Source organism: Mytilus edulis, chromosome 5, assembly GCF_963676685.1.
Source record: "Mytilus edulis chromosome 5, xbMytEdul2.2, whole genome shotgun sequence".
Classification (NCBI taxonomy): Eukaryota; Metazoa; Mollusca; class Bivalvia; order Mytilida; family Mytilidae; genus Mytilus; species Mytilus edulis.
In genome coordinates, this window is record NC_092348.1 from 27,235,646 (window position 1) to 27,254,760 (window position 19,115).

The window sequence follows — 19,115 nt, forward strand, 5'->3', positions numbered from 1 at the left end:
GTGACGTTGCAAATAAAAGCAAGTACAATCAAATGAACAAAAGGGTAGATATTGATCCAAATGAAGACTTTTAACAAACAAAATCTTTTGAAAGAGGAGACAAGGAGACGCCAATATATCACAATTTCACGTGAATATCAAGTGAAAAATAAATCACAAGTTTCATTTTAATAGTTTGTAATTATTCATTTTATATGATGTAACAGACCAAGGACAGCTTACTCAAAAAGACAAGATGAAGAGGAGACTGTGAAACTTTAATGTTCATATGTTTTGTTGACAGAACACATTATTTTTCGAGCATCGCCGAGAGATGGTGGGGTGTTTTATATTTTCCATCATTTAACGTAGCACCCTTGCAATTATACAAACTAGCAGGCTTTTGAATTGTTAGGTTTATATCAATTCTAATCATTCAGTATGCTATGTAGATGATTTGAGGGGCCTCGGTGGCCGAGTGGTCTAAGTAGTTACTTCTTTAATCACTAGCCAGTCAAGACTGAGTTTGTGAGTTCGAACCCCACTCGTGCGGGTGCACTCGACTCAAATCTTATTTGACTAGGATTGTCAGTTTTCCTATCGAAGGTCGGTGGTTTTTTCTGGGCACTCCGGCTTCCTCCAGCAATAAAAAATCGGCCGCCACGAAATAACCTAAATGCGGTGCTTAAAAGTGGCATTAAAACACAAAATAACACAATTAAAGAATTTCTTAAGGAGTCAACACTTAACTTCAAGCAACAATCCTAAACGAAAACAAAATGACAACAGACGAACAGACGAGTGTCCATTATGTTACCCTCTTTCTAACTTCATTGTTTCTTCGTTGAATGCATGGAATGTTATAAAATCAAAACCTTTTAAGAAATAATTTCATTTCCGAGTGAAAGACGTATTTATCTTCACTTTTCTAAATTAGTGTAAAATTATTTAGCTTATATCTTATCTGTGATAAAATAAAATGAAATCCAATCCTAAACATTAACTTATTCTATTTCTTATTTGACAAACTCATTCATGTGTATGGACAAACAAATGAGACGAAATGAAACAAATGAGACGAAGTCAGGGTCGGATCCAGTATTTTTTAAAGGGGGTTCCAATCATATGTCCCCATTCAAAAGCATTAAGAGCTAAATGGTCATAATGAAACTGAATAGCAAACTCATAACCGATGAAACTATAAAACAGTCAGATTTTATTTAAAAGTATTTGTACCAACTTAACTAAATTTGATCAAAGATTTAGTTGAAATAATGTAACGATATGACGCACTAACTGATCATGATCAAGTATACTAGATGAGTTTGAGTCAATGTACTTTTTACTGTAGGAAGTACATTACAAATAAACATAAATAAATTTCTTTGATCTATGAGTATTTATTTCCTTGGCGCGCGTAAGCACATGACGTGGAGTCAATGTCAAACAAACAAAATTTAAATTTAAAGTACAATCGTTGTCATATAAATACTTTTGTATGAACCTTGATTTAGTGCTTGACCTTCTGAAGATTTCTTTAGCTTATGCAAAGGCGGATCCAGCCATTTAAAAAAGGGGGGTTCCCAACCAAGAGTAAAAGGCGGGGGGGGGGGGGGGGGGTGTTCCAACTATATGCTCCCATTCAATTGCATTGATCGTCCAAAAAAGGGGTCCCCTGGATCCGCCACTGTTATCAGGCGCGGATCCAGAGGGGGGGGGGGGGGGGTTCCGGGGGTTTGAACCCCCTTTCTTTTGGACGATCAATGCATTTGAATGGGGAAATGTAATTGGAACCCCCCCCCCCCCCCCCCCCTTTTGTCCTGGGTTAGGAACACCCCCTTTTTAAAATGGCTGGATCCGCCCCTGGTTATGAATAAAGGGGAATATGTGCCAACTTCAATGAGACAGCTACTGTGTTTATAGTATATTTTGTAAATTTGAATCCCAACAATTGCAATGCAAAAATAAAAAAATAAAAAGATATCCAGTTTTTAATGAAAGATGTCTAAGTCGAATGTTAACCTCAGAAAGCATTTGTTACTGGTTTCTGAATCTAATTTGTAAATGTGAATTTATATTATAATTCGTAAAAGCTAGATGTATTTAATTTCATAATAAAGAATTTAGTAACACTTACCTCAGAATCTAGCTGAGTCATATTATCCTAAGTATAGACGAGTGAAATCAAGAATTTTCTAATAATACTCCAAAGAAATTAATCACGAAAACTTATAGCAAAAAAACCTATAATTATCAGCAATAATTTTCCATTTCTAAATCGGTATATCAGTTTCATAGTGGAATTTTTCGTTCTCTATTGTTAATGTGCCTATTTTTGGTGTGAATGTTCCTTTATCCGCTTCTCACGGTGAAAATATTATCCAAATCATTCGCTTTGCTCGTGTTTGTGGTGACGTTTTATATTTAATTCAATATATTCTATGCATAACTGGTAAATTAGTGAGTCAATAATTTCTTTTCCATAAATAAAAAAAATAAACTTTCAAATTCTTAATAAAAAACACCAGAGATTTGATTTGGAAGTTAGACTGTACCTACGGGGCCAAACGACTAATCTTACAGAAAGCATAAGATTTAAAATCTCAGTTTTGATCTGATCTTCAACATTGGTAGAGGTTATTCAGAAATACTACGAAACATTTTTCTCGCGTATTGGTATTAATCATATGCGGATTCTAAAAATCTCTAAAGAACTTCTCGATAATTTGAAATTTCGATCTTTTTCTGCAATAAGTTCTATATTTTTACCATCATTCCCAAAGTGTAATCGAAACATTGTCTGAAAGAAATAATCCACATTGCTTTTCAACATAAAAATTGTAGCATACGCAATAAATTTATTACTTTGGGATATCATACGGGCTATTTATATCAGTGAACCAAAAGGTAAAACATGCTACACAGACGAACAAGTGAGCAGAATGCTGGAGTTTCTTATTGACAACATATTCGTTAATTTTGGGAGTAGTCTTTTTCAACAAATTGTCGCCATTCCTATGGGAACGGACTGTGCGCCTCTCCTTGCAGACAGTCTTAATATTTTCATATGAATCAGCAAAGACCCATCGAAACAACATCTGATTAAAAAATTTTGACAATACTTTTAGATATTTGGATATTATATTGGCTCTCAATAATGATGACTTCAGTATGTACACTAAAGAAATTTATCCCGTTGAACTAACTTTAAATAAAGCTTATACACACAATGACCTATGCCCTTTCCTCGAGGGCTTAATACAAAATTTATGATAAAAGAGATGATTTTTCATTTCTATCGTTTATTATCCATTTTTAGATGGTGACGTTCCCTTGTCACCATCTTATGGTGTTTATATATCTCAACATGTACGATTCGCTCACCATTCGTAAATATAACTCAATATGCAGACAATTTATGTATTATTGTCTCTTTTGTTACCTATTCTGACATCGGACTCGGACTTCTCTTAAACTGAGTTTTACTGTGCGTATTGTTGTGTATTTTTTTTTCTTCTAAAAAATACATTTGCTAGAGGTATAGGGGGAGGGTTGAGATCTCAAATAACATGTTTAACCCCGCCGCATTGTTGCGCCCTGTCCCAAGTCAGGAACCTCTGGCCTTTGTTAGTCCTATATGATTTTTAATTTTAGTTTCTTGTGTATAATTCGGAGTTTAGTATGACGTCCATTATCACTGAACTGGTATACATTTGTTTAGGGTGCGGGCAGGGTTGGCAAAAACCCGGGTTTTATGAGTATTGCCCAGCCCAGTGGGAAATACTGGGAAAACCCGGGTTTTACTGGGTTTTAATGGGTAATACTGGGAAATACTGGGTAATATAAAATACTGGCCTGAATTTTAAAGAGGATTCAGTGATCAAACTCAATTGCAATACATTTAAGAAATTTATAAACACATTTTGATTTATAAATTAGTTATATACATTTGAAAAAGTACTATTCTTGCAACTATGAGACAAGTAAACATGTAGGCACACATTACACAAACATTAATGGAAAAGGCCTTTATCAATAATTCTCTTCTGAAAGTCTATTAAATCGCCCTCTCGTCTAGATTGGTCAAACTGTTAACATAAATTCAAAGAATTCATTTTTCAAATGTATATATCTTACATTAAGAATTAACAAGAAAATGTAAGAAAAATTACTTTTGCATAATTTATAAGTACATCACTAATTAATAAGTAATTATTCAGATTAGGACATTGATATGTTTATATAACAATATTCAGCCTTTTCATTTCTATAAGGGTTAATGACTTGACCCTGTAGGGTGTTTATTTAGCAATATGATTGCATAGACATTTAAATGGTTTATTCCCGATTGTCCCACTTTTTAAAAATTATAAAAGTATAAAAAATATGTTTTTTAAATCATTAGATTGATACACTTTTGATATTTCTGATTTATGAAATAGATCTTTTAAGGTCTTGAATTAAACTTTTTTTCTGAACCTTTATTTTTGGGTCTATATATGACTCTAGAAAACTAATTGGTGACGAAAATCATATGGTGGTGAATTTATTTTTGCTACAGCCATTTGAAAGTACCCAATTCTGATGATTTTCTCAGTTTTCATCAAATGTTATCCATTTTTGGGCTATTATCATGAAAAAAAATCACAGTTTCACAATTAAACTTTATTTTTTTCATACTTTCAATAAAGATAGAGTGGACCAATCTGAATAGATCTAACTTTAAAAAAAAAACTAGAAGTAGGTGTTAATGTAAGAAAGTTTTATAAAATTTTATTGTTTTTTTGTGTCAAATTGGCCATTCTGTCAATTTGTAAATTTTGGAATTTTCTCTTTTTTTAGAACACAAATCTTATTATTTCAACTTCTTTGTTATAATTGATTGAAAAAATACATATTTGAGAAATTTGAAAGATTTTTTTTTTATATAGGATGCACATGTTTCTGTTAAAATCATTTCTTGTACCCCCATCTATTTTCTCTAAATTTGCTGCTGTCTAGAATTTTTCCAGATCAGCCTTTTCAAGAATCACTATTAAAGGTTGTTTTTCCAATTTTCCCATTGTTTTTGCAGTCAACAGGACTCTTCACCAATTATAAAGAAGAGCCAGACTTCCATAAGAAATAAGAAGATGTGGTATGATTGTCAATGAGACAACTCTCCCAAAGAGACCAAATGACACAGAAATTAACAACTATAGATCACCGTACGGCCTTCAACAATGAGCAAATTCCATATCACATAACTACAAAAGGCCCCAAAATGACTAATGTAAAACGAGAAAACTAATGGCATAATTTATGTACAAAATAATGAACGAAAAACAAATATGTTACACGGCAACAAACGACAACAACTGACTTACAGGCTCCTGGCTTGGGACATCACCACAACAAAGACACTAAGTACAGATCTGAGAGTACTCGCAGTACTGACTGCTAGTTCAAAGCCAATAAAAAATAATTAAAAAATATGCATCTTAGACTAAAAAAAATTGATTTTTTAAAAGACTTCATATTATATTATATGATACTTCAATTGTACCTACTATGAACAAAACAAAATATGTAAATATTATTATTTGTTCTTATTTTGTTCATATTTTATAAGTTACATCGATTAGTAACCTTTGATTAACTGCAACACGCTATAAAAACAAATTAATGTACTTTGTCTATATGCCTTGTTGTGTTTTATTACCTATGACGTGGCTCTGTACGTAAAAATCCCGTCATTGTGTTATTGAGCTATGTTAAATTTTGTATTCTTGTCCTTCATTTTTTATAAGGTGCTTTATGTATATGCCTTTTGTGTGTTTTTATAGTGATTAAGGTTATAACACAGTGTTGACTGCTGTACCCCTATTTTTGACAATTTTACCTTTTATGTCTGTTTGTTTTGTTCACACATCGTTGGCAACTTGATATAATGGAATTTTATGCGACTGTCATACAAGTGAGAGGTTTAGATAGCTATGAAAACAGGTTTGATCCGGTATTTTCTACAAAAGAAAATTCATCTACCAAGTCAGAAAATTATAGTTGTTGTCCATTTGTTTGGTATGTTTGAGCTTTTGATTCGCCTTTTGAATACGGACTTTCCAATTTGAATTTTACTCAGAGTTCGGTATTTTTAAAATTTTACCTTTTAAACATTCACAAAGCCAAACAGGAGATATTTTCAGCTCTTGACAATGGTCAGTTCGACACAGGCTACCCTTAGGCAAGTACATATGTTAGTCCTACGTCCTTGTCTTAGGGATTTCTGATTATGACGAAAAAGAAAAAATATGATATTGAGAGAAGTTTTCACATTGAATGATCCAATGACTATTAGGAAGACGTCAATTAGGAAAATCGAATTCATCATTCTTAGAATAAACAATCGACAAACGAACCAGAGTATCATTTATTTTGACGGGAGGTTTGGCATGCCACAAAACCAGGTTAAACCCACCATTTTTATTTTAAAATGCCCTGTACCAAGTCAGGGAAATGGCCATTGTTTTATTATAGTTCGCTTCTATGTGTGTAACATTTTAATGTTGTGTTTTTGTTGTGTCGTAGTTCTCTTATATTTGATGCGTTTCCCTCAGTTTTAGTTTGTAACCCGGATTTGTTTTTTCTCTATCGATTTATGAATTTCGAACTACTGTTGCCTTTATTTATTGTAGTTTTTTATATTGATAAATTATTGTTAGTGAAAGTACACTAACATTTAAATCTAGGGATATTGATTTTTCTTCATGGTAAGGAACCGGTTTCAAAACTGAAACTTTATATCAATGAACAAAGAGACCTTTTGTAACTTACAATGAGCATATGTATACCTTATCATTCAAGATCCTGCGTAGCCTGGGATCCTGACTCACTGTTTGACAGTAACCTATCGACGAAGTATTAGATTGGGTCAGAATTGCAGGCTGGATCGTACGATGACCTGTACAATTTTTTGTTTACACTTCGTTCTAAGGTCAAATGTTGTCTTATTGGCAATCATACATCATTTCATTGTTTTTATCATGTAGAATTCTAAAAACGCCCTTGATCTGTCATTTATATATGATATTGATTTGTCTGAAAGGAAATCAACCTCTTACAAATATCACACGTCATTACACGAAATGAGTAATACTTTCACTTAAAAAATATGACAATAGATATTATCATGTAGATGTCATGAGAAATGATGTAACAGGTCAATGTTCGAATAAACAAAACTAGTATTACAACTTAAAATACAAGATGAAAGAGGAGACAAGGAGATGCCTATATATCAGAAACTCACGTGAATGTCAGTTGAAAAATAAACCACAAGTTTCATTTTAATAACTTGTAGTTATTCAATTTGCAATTTGAATTATATATACCTGTTTGTTGTTTCAATGGTTCAAACTTGTGGATGTTTAATATGACGTAACAGGTCAAGGTCGGACTGAAACTCAAAAAGATGAAGGAGGTAACGGGGTGACGCCTATTTATCAAGACCTCATGTGAGCATCAGGTGCATTTAAATCACATGTTAAGTTTTAATAGATTTTAGTTTTAAAATTTGCTAGTTTGAAGTTTTAAAGATATATATAAATTGTTTCAATGGTATAAAGAAATGGACATTTGATATAACGTAACAGGTCAAGGACTGCAACTTAAAAAAGACAAGATGAAAGAGAAGACAGTGAGACGCCTATATATCACGACCTCGTGTGAACATCAGGTGCAAACTAAAATGACGTAGATGTTAGCAACAAGAGGTCACAACACGGCCGTGAACGACCACCAAGACCCATAACATATACCAAGCTTTTAAAAGGCCCGACATGACAATATGTGAAATAGTTCAAACGTGAATACCAAAGACAAGTTCTTGTATACAAAAAAAAAAAACAACAACAAAAAAACCAACAAAAAACTACGAACGATAATCACTGAATTACAGGCTCTCGAGATGTGATAGACACAGACATAATGTGTCGATGTTTAACATGTTTGCAGGCATCAACTGCTTCTATAACCTGGTATAATGTTGTAACAGCACAAGAAAACAAAAAAAGCTGAATTAAATCGATACTTTATAATTTACCAGTGATACACTGATGACGTTAATTGAAACATATGACAGAATAGGGAATAGAAACTGGGAATGTGCCAAAAAAACAACAAACAAACAGGAGAACAAAAAATAAAGCTACCAAAAGGCCTTCAACGCAGCGAGAAAATACTACACACGGCGGCGGCTTAACCTGACCCAAAAACAAAAGCAATGTTCAGCAAAATTGACGCCACGCTAAACTCCGCAATATACAAATGGACAGGCGCAAAGATGCAACGGTTTTATATGTTTTGTATTAACAAAAATTAAATTAACAATAGGGAACAAAACATCGTCCCTTTTTTTCGCAAATTCAATAACTAATATACAGTTACCGTGTAAAACAGAAATAAATATAGGAAAGCGATTTATTAGATTCATTTAGTGAAAAGTAAAATCTCAAAAATACTGAACTCCGAGGAAAACTTAAAACGGAAAGTCCCTAATCAAATGACAAAATCAAAGGATAAAACACATCAAACGAATGGACAACAACACTGTCATATTCCTGACGATAAAGGCATTTTCAAATGTAGAAAATGGTGGATTGAACCTGGTTTTATAGCGCTGAACCTCTCACTTTTATGACAGTCGCACCACATTCCGTTTTTTTACAACGATGCGTGAACAAAACAGACATACTCGGCAAATAGTAAAAAAAATATGGTTACAGCAGTCATCACTGTTACAATCTCAAGACAAACAAACATATACAAAAAACACAAAAACCATCTATCAAATTAAAAAAACACATTCCTAGTAGTGCGTAAATTGCAGTATATTTAGGGAATTAATCATCATTTAACGAAAACAATATCACATTCAATTTATCAATTCAACGAAATTAAGAAGGATCTTGACTAAGTTAGGTTATACACTGTGCTTCATTGCAATACAGGAGGAACTTGTCTGCTATTAAAAGGGCACAATTTTTCCCCTTTATTGCTGAAACCTTCATAGATATAGTCAAGAAGAAATTTTACTGCTTTAATAATCTCATCACACTTCAGGTTACTATAACTAGCATATTTAACTTTCAATACAGATAACATAAGTTGCAAAGGCCGATTTTTTTTCATAAGGGACCATGTAACCAAATAGGAAACCTTAGGTTTAATCAGATTATGTGGAAGTGTCATGTAGAGAGACAAGTCAATACTGTTAACCGAATTGGAAGGATCATCAAAATCATTTACTTTACTGGCATTAAACTAATGCTTTACACTATAGAAATCATTCATGCCATTTTTTAAGAGGTTAATGGTAACTTCTATGATTGTAGTCAGCTAATTAAAACATTGAAAAATTAGTTTTAACATACCTTTTTGGCCGAAATGAAACGATATTTGATTTGTTTGTGTATATTAATTATGTTGCCAATATATAGAAGGAACCTTGAAATGTTCAGAAGAAACAATACGCTTATATAAGATAATTGACTATGAGGATTGTATAAGCTTGCAGTTGCAAGTGACCTTTCTGTGGATTCTGTTGTGCGTCAGTCTTCTATTCTATTCAACAAATAGCACGCGGAAAATTTTCGTTAACAACAATAAACTAAAAACAATAAAACAATGTTTCATAGAATTTTTACAATAGCGTACTTCTTCCAAAAGTAAAGAAACAATTGCCGGAAAAGAGCCACTGTTACATTATAGTTACCAGCTATGTGTCTTAGTGCACATACAATTATATATTCATGACCTTCTAATTTATATTCATGACCTTCTAATTTATATTCATGACCTTCTAATTTTTCAAATTTTCAAAACATTTCCTCAATTAAAGACAAGTAATACTCACTTCCGTTTATCAGATGTGCCTGGTCATTTACGTACTTTTGATCCCGTACGTACCAGATACAGTTCTTGTTTAATGTGGATGAGATTATTTCTCACAATAATTACTTCCTCGATAAAAGAATGTGGGACTTGGAGATAGGGGATTAATACAGTACACGTATACGTGCTACATAAAAGATAGTGAAACCAAACTACAGTCCACTGAGTACTTTGTTTCTTTACCATGTTTGTAATTGCAAGCCCATTTTAACCAACTTGCTGAAAACTTATTCTATAAATTTTATTTGAAATTAAGAAAAAGTGGTATGGACCTTAAGTTCACAGTGACAATTAAGAAAACAATACTAATCAAATTGTGGTTGTTTGAACCAAACAACGAAACAATCTAAATTGACCCCTTTTGCAGCAGCAATCTGTCAATTTACAGAGGTTGATTTTATTATGCAAAGTTAAGTTTGAATAGAAACATGATTAGAATCTAGTCTGCACACAAACTTTTGTAACTGCAAATTACAGGTCGTCCGGCAAGATGTGAATTTGCGATAAAGCACTGTTTGAAAGATGGGATTCGCGTTTGATATTCTTCATTAAGAAAATCGGAAAACAAATCAACAGTTACTTCTTTTCAACCGTTGTTCTGTTAAACGCAATGCAATGATACACAACATTGTCCAAATATACATAAGTATTGGATCATTATACCTCTTCCAAGCAAATATTTCGGGTTGCAAATGTGATCAAATGGGACAACTGCTGTAGAATACAAGGACATCAAAGATACTTTTGGGATTGAAAATACGTATGCAATTTTTAAAATTGAGAATTGAAATGGGGAATGTGTCAAAGAGACAACAACCCAACCAAAGAGCAGACAACAGCCGAAGACCATCAATGGGTCTGCAATGCAGCGAGAAACTCCCGCACCCGGAGGTGTGCTTCATCTGGCCCCTAAACAAAAATGAATACTAGTTCAGTGATAATTGACGTCAAACTTAACTTTAAAATATACACAAAAAAATAAAATTAAAAATCAAACAAGACTGACAAAGGCCATATGCTCTTTGAGACTATTTAGAAACTCTACCATTTGGAACTCTTGGTTTACTAGCTTCCTTGTGAGCAGAAAGCCTATATCAATAAAATCATGATAGGAAATGCAAGCACGGGAATATCGTATCAATTGGGAGATATATACCCCGTATGCAGGTGCTGCTAGCATGTTGCTACTTAGAAATGGAAAGTTCACAATTGAAAAGCTGAAATCATCTCTTTTGTTGTAAAGTTTTGTTTTCAACCGACCCTCATTGTCAATTTCTAGATGTAAGTCAAGATATGAGGTTGACTTAACTGTATCTGTAGTATCCTTTATCTATAGTTCGACGGGATAGATGCGTTTTACATAGTCACCAAATTTTGAATTATTTAGTGTAAATGTTGAAAAAGACCAACAAACTAGTATACAACAGGGAAAGAGAAACAGGACAAATATAACCATCAAACACTACTAAACAGAAATATTGCCTCACAAGTTGTTACTGTTTTAAAATCCGGTTGTAAGGAGCACGCACGAGGATAGAAGACAGAATTGCCGGCTGCGACACATCGAACATTGATTCAAACAAAAAGATGTAAGTCTTTAAGTCGATTGCGGTCGAGTAACTGTTACAGAAGATACTATTACATTTAATTCATACTTTTGTGTATTTGTTTTATTTGCAAGATATTATTCTTAATTAGTTTACTTTTAGAATCTGTTTATTTTTTAATTTAAACATTTTATGATCATGCAGTGTTAATTTAAACTTGGTTAAGTAAAATGAAGGGTGATTTCAATAAACTTTCAAAACGGGTACTTCATGTACAAACAAGCAAAACCTTTCTATCCATATCGTTAAAAAAATCAAACAAATTTGAAATTAAAAAAACAAACTTGCATCACAGTGTAAAGCATTCGTATTGACATGACTTCTATTAAGTTTGACTCTAAAAACCTGTCTCATTCAAAAGTCACAATTCAGGATTGTTCAGTGATTAAGATGATAACACAATGTTGACTGCTGTACCCCTATTTTTGACATTTTTAACTATTGTGTCTGTTTGTTTTGTTCACGCATCGGTGACAATATAATGGAATGTGATACGACTGTCATACAAGTGAGCGGTTTAGCTAGCTGTAAAACCAGGTTCAATCCACCATTTTCTACATTTGAAAATGCCTGTACCAAGTCAGGAATATGACAGTTCTTGTCCATTCGTTTTTGATGCGTTTTGTTATTTGATTTTGTCATGTGATTATGGACTTTCCGAAATGATTTTCCTCTGAGTTCAGTATTTTTGTGATTATAATTTTTTCAAACCAAATCAAAATCCTCATAATGAAAAACAATTGATCCAGTGTGAATATATGAGCGATAATGTACTTTTCCCTGGGATCATGGAAAACGAAGGGGAATATTGTGATATCGCACAAAAAAAAAATCTCCAAGTTCCGAAAGAATTAAACCTAAAAATTGCCTTCGTATTGAGAAAATGAATGAAGGTAGTCGTTGAAAAATAGGCACAGTACCGTATACTGCATATATTATTGCTATTCGGTTATAGGCAGAAACATGAAGCGCTAAACAATTGAAAGGTTCGACAGTTTCAAATTACGGATCAATATCCAAGTATGTTATGGAAAAGGGGAAATCCATTTTCTATCAATTAAAAAAGACCGGGAGTCAGACGTAAAACAGTGCTTAGAGATAAGTTATTTATTGGAGATTTGCATGTAGAGACGACTCAATATCTAAATGTTGCGATTGAAAATACGAAAAAGGAAAAAAAAGCCTATAAAATTATCCAGGATATTTTCCCAATAGATTTAGCTTTCAAAATCGAAAATGTCGATTTCAGAAAAGAAAATGTCACACAAGTAGCATAGGTATCGTCGGAAATATTCAAAATGTTGGAATACTAATGGTAAGTTTTAAGACAAATAAAGATGAGAAATTTGAATTATAATATTGTGTATTTATCAGAATATCGGGTCAATAATACATGTGGTTAATTAATTAAATTGTTCACTAATCCTTAATCTAAATATAGTATATACAAGGGCGTGTATATGCAAGTAATGATAACTATTAATTTACAATTGACATTTCATAGGAAACTTTGGTCTGAATTAGTGTAGCTACAAAAATGACCGGATGTAAAAATTAATATTTAATCACTTAACTCTTTTATAGGGGTATGTCAAAGAACGTCTCGTCCTTTGTCTAAAAAAAAGAGTTCATAGGAAGATACTAGGACATTGTTGATAAATATATTCCGTATCACCTTTTCAAATAATACACAACGATTGTCTTGAAGTATAGAGTGTAAGCTCCGATTGTTGTTTATTATCTTGATAACGTATTATAGTATTCTTTTAATTTGTCTTTGTGAATATTAAAGAGTAACTGTGTAGTTTATTTTTGGTAGCATTCATTTTACGTGGCGCGGTACTTAATATATATCCCTTCATTGTTATTGTGCTATGGTATTTTTTTGGTATTCTTGTCTTTAATTTTTGCTAATGTGCTTTGTCTTATGCCTTGTTGTGTTTCTTTGATGACATTTTTGCTATTTCTTATATAGATTGAAATTTTAACACAGAATGTACATATATTTTTACCTATTATATGTCTGTTTGTTTTGTTCACACATCGTTGCTAATATAGGGGAATTTTATGCGACTGTCAAATGAATGAGAGGTTCTGCTAGCTGTAAAACCAGATTTAATTCAGTATCTTTTACCTTAGAAAAATACCTGTACCAAGTCAGGAATATGTCAGTTGTTGTCCATTCATTATATCAGGTCTTTTTATTTTCCTAGGATTTTTTTGGTATTTTAATTATATTACTTTTTATAGGGTTCATAACTTTGATTTATTTTATGAGCTATAGTCTCAAAAAGTAAAATCACAAAAATACTGAACTCCGAGAAAAATTCAAAACGGAAAGTCCCTAATCAACTGGCAAAATCAAAGGATAAAACACATCAAACGAATGGACAACAACTGTCATATACAGGCATTTTCAAATGTAGAAAATGGTGGATTTATATAGCGCTAAACTTCTCACTTGTATGACAGTCGCATCAAATTCCGTTATGTTTACAACGATGCGTGTACAAATCAGACATAATCGGTAAAATAGGCAAAATATGGTTACAGCAGTCATTACTGTGTAACAATCTCAAGACGAACAAACATATTGGTGACCTTCTGGTGTTGTCTGTTCTCTGGTCGGGTTGTTGTCTCTTTGACACATTCCCCATTTCCACTTCAATTTATTATACAAAAAACACAAAAAACATCTATCAAATTAAAAAAAACACATTCCTTGTTTCGAATGATTCATCAATCAATTGAATTTAAATAGTTTTGTAATTGGTGATTTGAATGCTAGAACTGATGATGTAAACGGTTTTGCACATAACACAGTTTTAGGAACCAACGTTTTTAAACGAAACTACCTAATTTCAGCAACAGCAGTTGACTTCGAATAATAAACGTCCGTCACATTCAAAATAATTTACATGCAGTGGTCCACGGGGTATGAGTGTAATTGACTACTTTACTAGTTAAGCCAAATAACCTTGGAAAAGGTTTAGTAATTTATTACAAGTAATTTTAAATATTAAATGATTGTTGATCCTTTAATTCATGTTCACATTAAAACTTTTCACTGCAGTACAATGCATCCTATCAGACTTGAAATGTTGAAAATACAACAACTTTGTAACGTAGGAAATTTAATACAGTTCTCTTCCAAATCAAGAAACAGTATCTTGTAAAAGTATTTTGTAAACTTCAAACTTCTGACGTCAACATTTTTATTTATTTGATTGTAATATGCCAAATGTATATACTATGATGCCATATTCAACTATTATTTCCAGAAATGAAGTATGTGACTGCCAACTTAAATACCCATTAACTTGGATATTGTAAAAACTGTCATCACATACGACCAGAATCAACGAGGTTGTATTCTTTTTCACATTTCAAACTTTTCTACAAAATGGACAGTAACCGTTACACCAAGATAATTTTTTGTTAACTTCGATTAGTATAAACCTGAAGTAGCAAACAAGTAAAGCCAGACCACATCAATCACATACTAGATATTCGCAAAGAAAGACACTGTCCTGCTAGATGATATATAAAAAAAGAACCTCAACGAGTAAAGAACTTGATACATCAAGTACAATGATATATTTTCGAACAGCGATACTGACAGTCGTTAATTAAATAATGTATAGATCTAACCGACATCACTAAATTTGAACAGCGACACTAACGCATACCAATGTTAAAAGAAATCTGAGATCATATTAAGTAATTAATATCAACGGGCATCATAAGACTCTTACTTTGATCAACATCTTTTTACGTCTTCCTAGTACGAAAGAAATATGACAAACTCTGCATATGTGTTGATTATCGCTATTTTAACCAACTGTCCACCAAAGACGACTACGCATTTGGATTCGCTTGATAGTAATAAAATATTTATAGTGCTCGATTTGAAGTCAGGTTATCATAAGGTTGAGCAATAGTATCTACCAGCTTTTACGTCATGACCACTTGGTTCCTCGCATTCAAAGTATTGTCATTTGAATCACAGAATTTACTTGCTACTTACCAGAGGTTAATAAAAAAAGAAATAGTTATCTCATTCGAGGATTTTCACTATACCTTTAGACGCCTTTATCGTCTTTAAAAAACCTTAAATGAACACATAGATTGTTGCAAGAGAAATTAATGTATGTTTATTACACTTTTTTTTTACTTTCAGCGCAATGTCAAATACAATGCCCATATCGTGTCAGAGAATGGGGTTGAGCAAGATCCACAAAGTCATCAATTGGACGAGACCAACAATGCCTTCGCCTTTTCTAGGCTTCTTCAGCAAGATAGACAACGGGAAAGAAAAATAAACAAGAACACAAGAAACCAACATGGCAAATCAAAGGATACACATGCTCAATCATATAAGCTAAGCTACTATTTTCTGTAAATCACGCTAACTATTGGTGTCTCATTTATTTATCCTCATGCACCATGTAGATTTTAAAGTGTGACATCCAAGGTTTTCTTCAAAATATAACCTTTTCAATTTACTATCATCTTATATGTCCATTGCGATTAATCTATTTAAAAATTCGGTCCTTGGACCTTACAATAATACTTAGCGAAGTCAGACAGAAGCTAATGATTCCAAGATCGTGTGATTTCAGTTCAGATTATGATGCTAGTTTCTGTTTTAAATATCATGCGATACAAAAACAAATTACCTAACGACAATAATGTTTCATCATTATCCTAAAAGCTACTTATTTTTTTCTCTCCAAAGTTTGCATTTTCGTTATTGCTAATCATCTTGGTATTATTTTTTTGTGTTTATCCGTCTAAGGCAGTTATGATCAGTAATACCCACTGATGTACTTGATAACTTATCATGTCCTCGTGTCGGTAGGAAAATAAAATATTGAATTGTACTTAGAACGTGGTATCGAACGCGCCATACACCACAAATATTATATTTCTAAAACAAACCTAGTGTACTAATGTTAAAATTCAAAAATAGCAAGCTGTGGTCATGTCTTATGTTTACAAAGGCTTTCCGTTTTATATCAAAGTCCAAACATGTACATGTAAAAAATTGAAGAGGCAATTAACTGCTCGTATGACAAAGATAATTTGTTGCCAGAAATTAAGTACACTACACTAGCTGTTTGTTTCCGTAAGTCAAGTTTGTTTACTTGCGCTCACTATACCACGTGATCTATACAGTATATATTCCCGCTTGAGTGTCAATATTTTTAAAATATCATAATTATACAGATTGATCTCAACTTCATCACAGTGAGTCAAAAATGTCAAACGTAACAGCTGGAGCTACATTGTTACTTGAAAGCATTACAACTAATGCTTCTACCGTAGTTAATGATGTCGATACATCAGTGTACTATGACGTTGAAAAATATTCATGGATAATATTCTCACCTTTATTCCTGATGATCGGATTTGTAGGAAATCTTCTCAACATATGCGTACTTTTCAGACTCAAATTTTACAAGAATGCAACATACACATTGCTGTTTATTCTTGCATTTACCGACTTGACTGTTTTGTTTATTGGACTTACACGTTACTTGATTAAATATGCATCTGAAGTTGACATTAGGGTACTTTCCGAATTCAGTTGCAGGTTTAGTTTGTTCCTTATTTACTTTTCCATGCAGTTTTCCTCGTGGATATTAGTCCTAGTGACAGTCATTCGTTTTATGAAGACATTTGTACCTCTACGCAGAACAGCCTCAAAGGACATCACGATCAAAAATACTTTGGTATCACTTTTGATTGCCGCTATCATGTTAATTGGAATAAACCTACATTTCTTTTGGACTAATGGCATAACCGACGAAGGTAGCTGTTCTTCGCTAACACCTGAGTACTATGAATTTGACGAAAAAGTATTTGTGTACGTCGACTTTGTATTTCTCTCAATTCTACCAGCTGGGATTATGATTGTACTAAACGCTTTGATCTGCTATGAACTCAGCAAACTAACTAAAACTCGCAGAAGAATGTCAATACAGTCGGGTGTCAGCCCACTAAGGAGACAGAAGTCAACAAAACGAGTCACATGGATGTTGCTCGTTACCACATCATATTTCATCGTAGCAACCATTCCGATCTCGATCTATTTCATTGTAGATTCTCACGTAAGACCAGGCGCCGACGCCTCGACAGAAAGCCGCCTAGACATAGCTTGGACAATCACTTACCTCTTCCAGTATTCTCATTTTGCGCTGAACTTTTATCTGTATACAGCAACTAATGAAAAATTCAGAAAAGAATTGACGGCACTGACTAAAAATGTATACCAAAGGTAAATATTTTTCTTTATGCTTAAAAAATATTACATTTTTCACTTGAAAATATTGCAAACAAAATCAAGGTTTTAAGTACTGTATAAAACAATTGACAAATGTTGTTTCGTCAAAGATTAATTGACTGTTGAAGTTCCTCAATATTTTATCATGAACAGTAACTATAGATTTAATGTAGGTGTTTTCTTTCGGTATTTGTCAAAGTTTATGTGGGGGAATATGTCTGCAATAGAAATAAAATGCACTAACATAGCATTGAAATTTTCAAATGTACTTATTAAACAACACTTGTTGACACATTTCAAATCAATTAAACACGAGATGCTTGAAGTGGTTCTTTTTCCGAATCAAAATTGTTCTCTATTAAGTATCAAGGTACAATTTCTTGTCATCTAACCTTTTAAGTGCTGTTTTTGACTTTGCGTGATCTCATTTTAATACAACTATATTAAAAGACATATTGATACAGTTCGAAATATAAGAAAATCGACTATTTTATTATCTTCTAAATTCAAAATAGCATGATACAGTTTAAATATAAAAACAAATATGTTATTCTTTTCTGTTTTCAGAATATCAACAAGTAGTAACCAACCAATCAAACCTGCACCATCTCGTGAATATTCAAGTGATTCTAAAAAAATATCTGCGACACAATCGACGTAAAGAGAAAGAACAATAGTAAAATCCAATGATCTCTGTGAATCCGTCCTTGACTTAAAAGCGACTGTTTGCTTTATTGACATTGTGCAAAAACCTTGTATTTGACTTAATGTTGCTGTATATAACGCAATATGCATTTATATATTAATATATCAATATACTTAATTTAATAACTTCATTATGTAAAATGAAATTGAAATTAAATACATGCAATAATACAATTATTTGTCAACGCATTACTATAATCATTTCATGTTTTAAAAGAGGAACTTGGTACCGAGTTGTAAATGACATATTTAGGGTGGTTAAAATATGCATACAAGACTATACAAATTCCATACTTCGTTGAATATTTAAATTCGTGGTTCACGATTACTCATGATATCCACGAAAATGGGTGAACCGTGAATGATAATAAATCCAGAATTTTGCAATCTAGCATTATCACGACGGTCACTTAACGTCGACATTAGTAGACATATTGTAACTATATAATAATCGGTACATGTGTTGCTAAAAGAATAGTTTGCACGCATATTTCGATGAATTGCATTTAAAACTCCGAGCCTGAAGACAGATCATAGCAACTTAAGTTTATATCATATAAGTGCAGGGCAGCTTAAAAGGTAAAATCTGTACCGAACGCCGAGGAAAA

General features: G+C 32.7%; 1 protein-coding gene across 1 annotated transcript; it reads left to right on the forward strand.

The window, feature by feature from the left end:
• Positions 1-15,696: 15,696 nt before the first annotated feature.
• Positions 15,697-18,681, forward strand: LOC139523327 (kappa-type opioid receptor-like). Its single transcript, XM_071317206.1, has 2 exons — positions 15,697-17,796; positions 18,370-18,681. The coding sequence occupies exons 1-2, from the start codon at positions 16,778-16,780 to the stop codon at positions 18,461-18,463; spliced, it is 1,113 nt and encodes a 370-aa protein (XP_071173307.1). The 5' UTR covers positions 15,697-16,777; the 3' UTR covers positions 18,464-18,681.
• Positions 18,682-19,115: the final 434 nt, after the last annotated feature.

What these genes read in the sequence shown, in the direction of transcription:
- LOC139523327 (XM_071317206.1), top strand. Translation starts at nt 16,778, where the DNA reads ATGTCAAACGTAACAGCTGGAGCTACATTGTTACTTGAAAGCATTACA. An exon ending in ACTAAAAATGTATACCAAAG is followed by an intron (nt 17,797 to 18,369) that starts GTAAATATTTTT and finishes TTCTGTTTTCAG; the next exon opens with AATATCAACAAGTAGTAACC.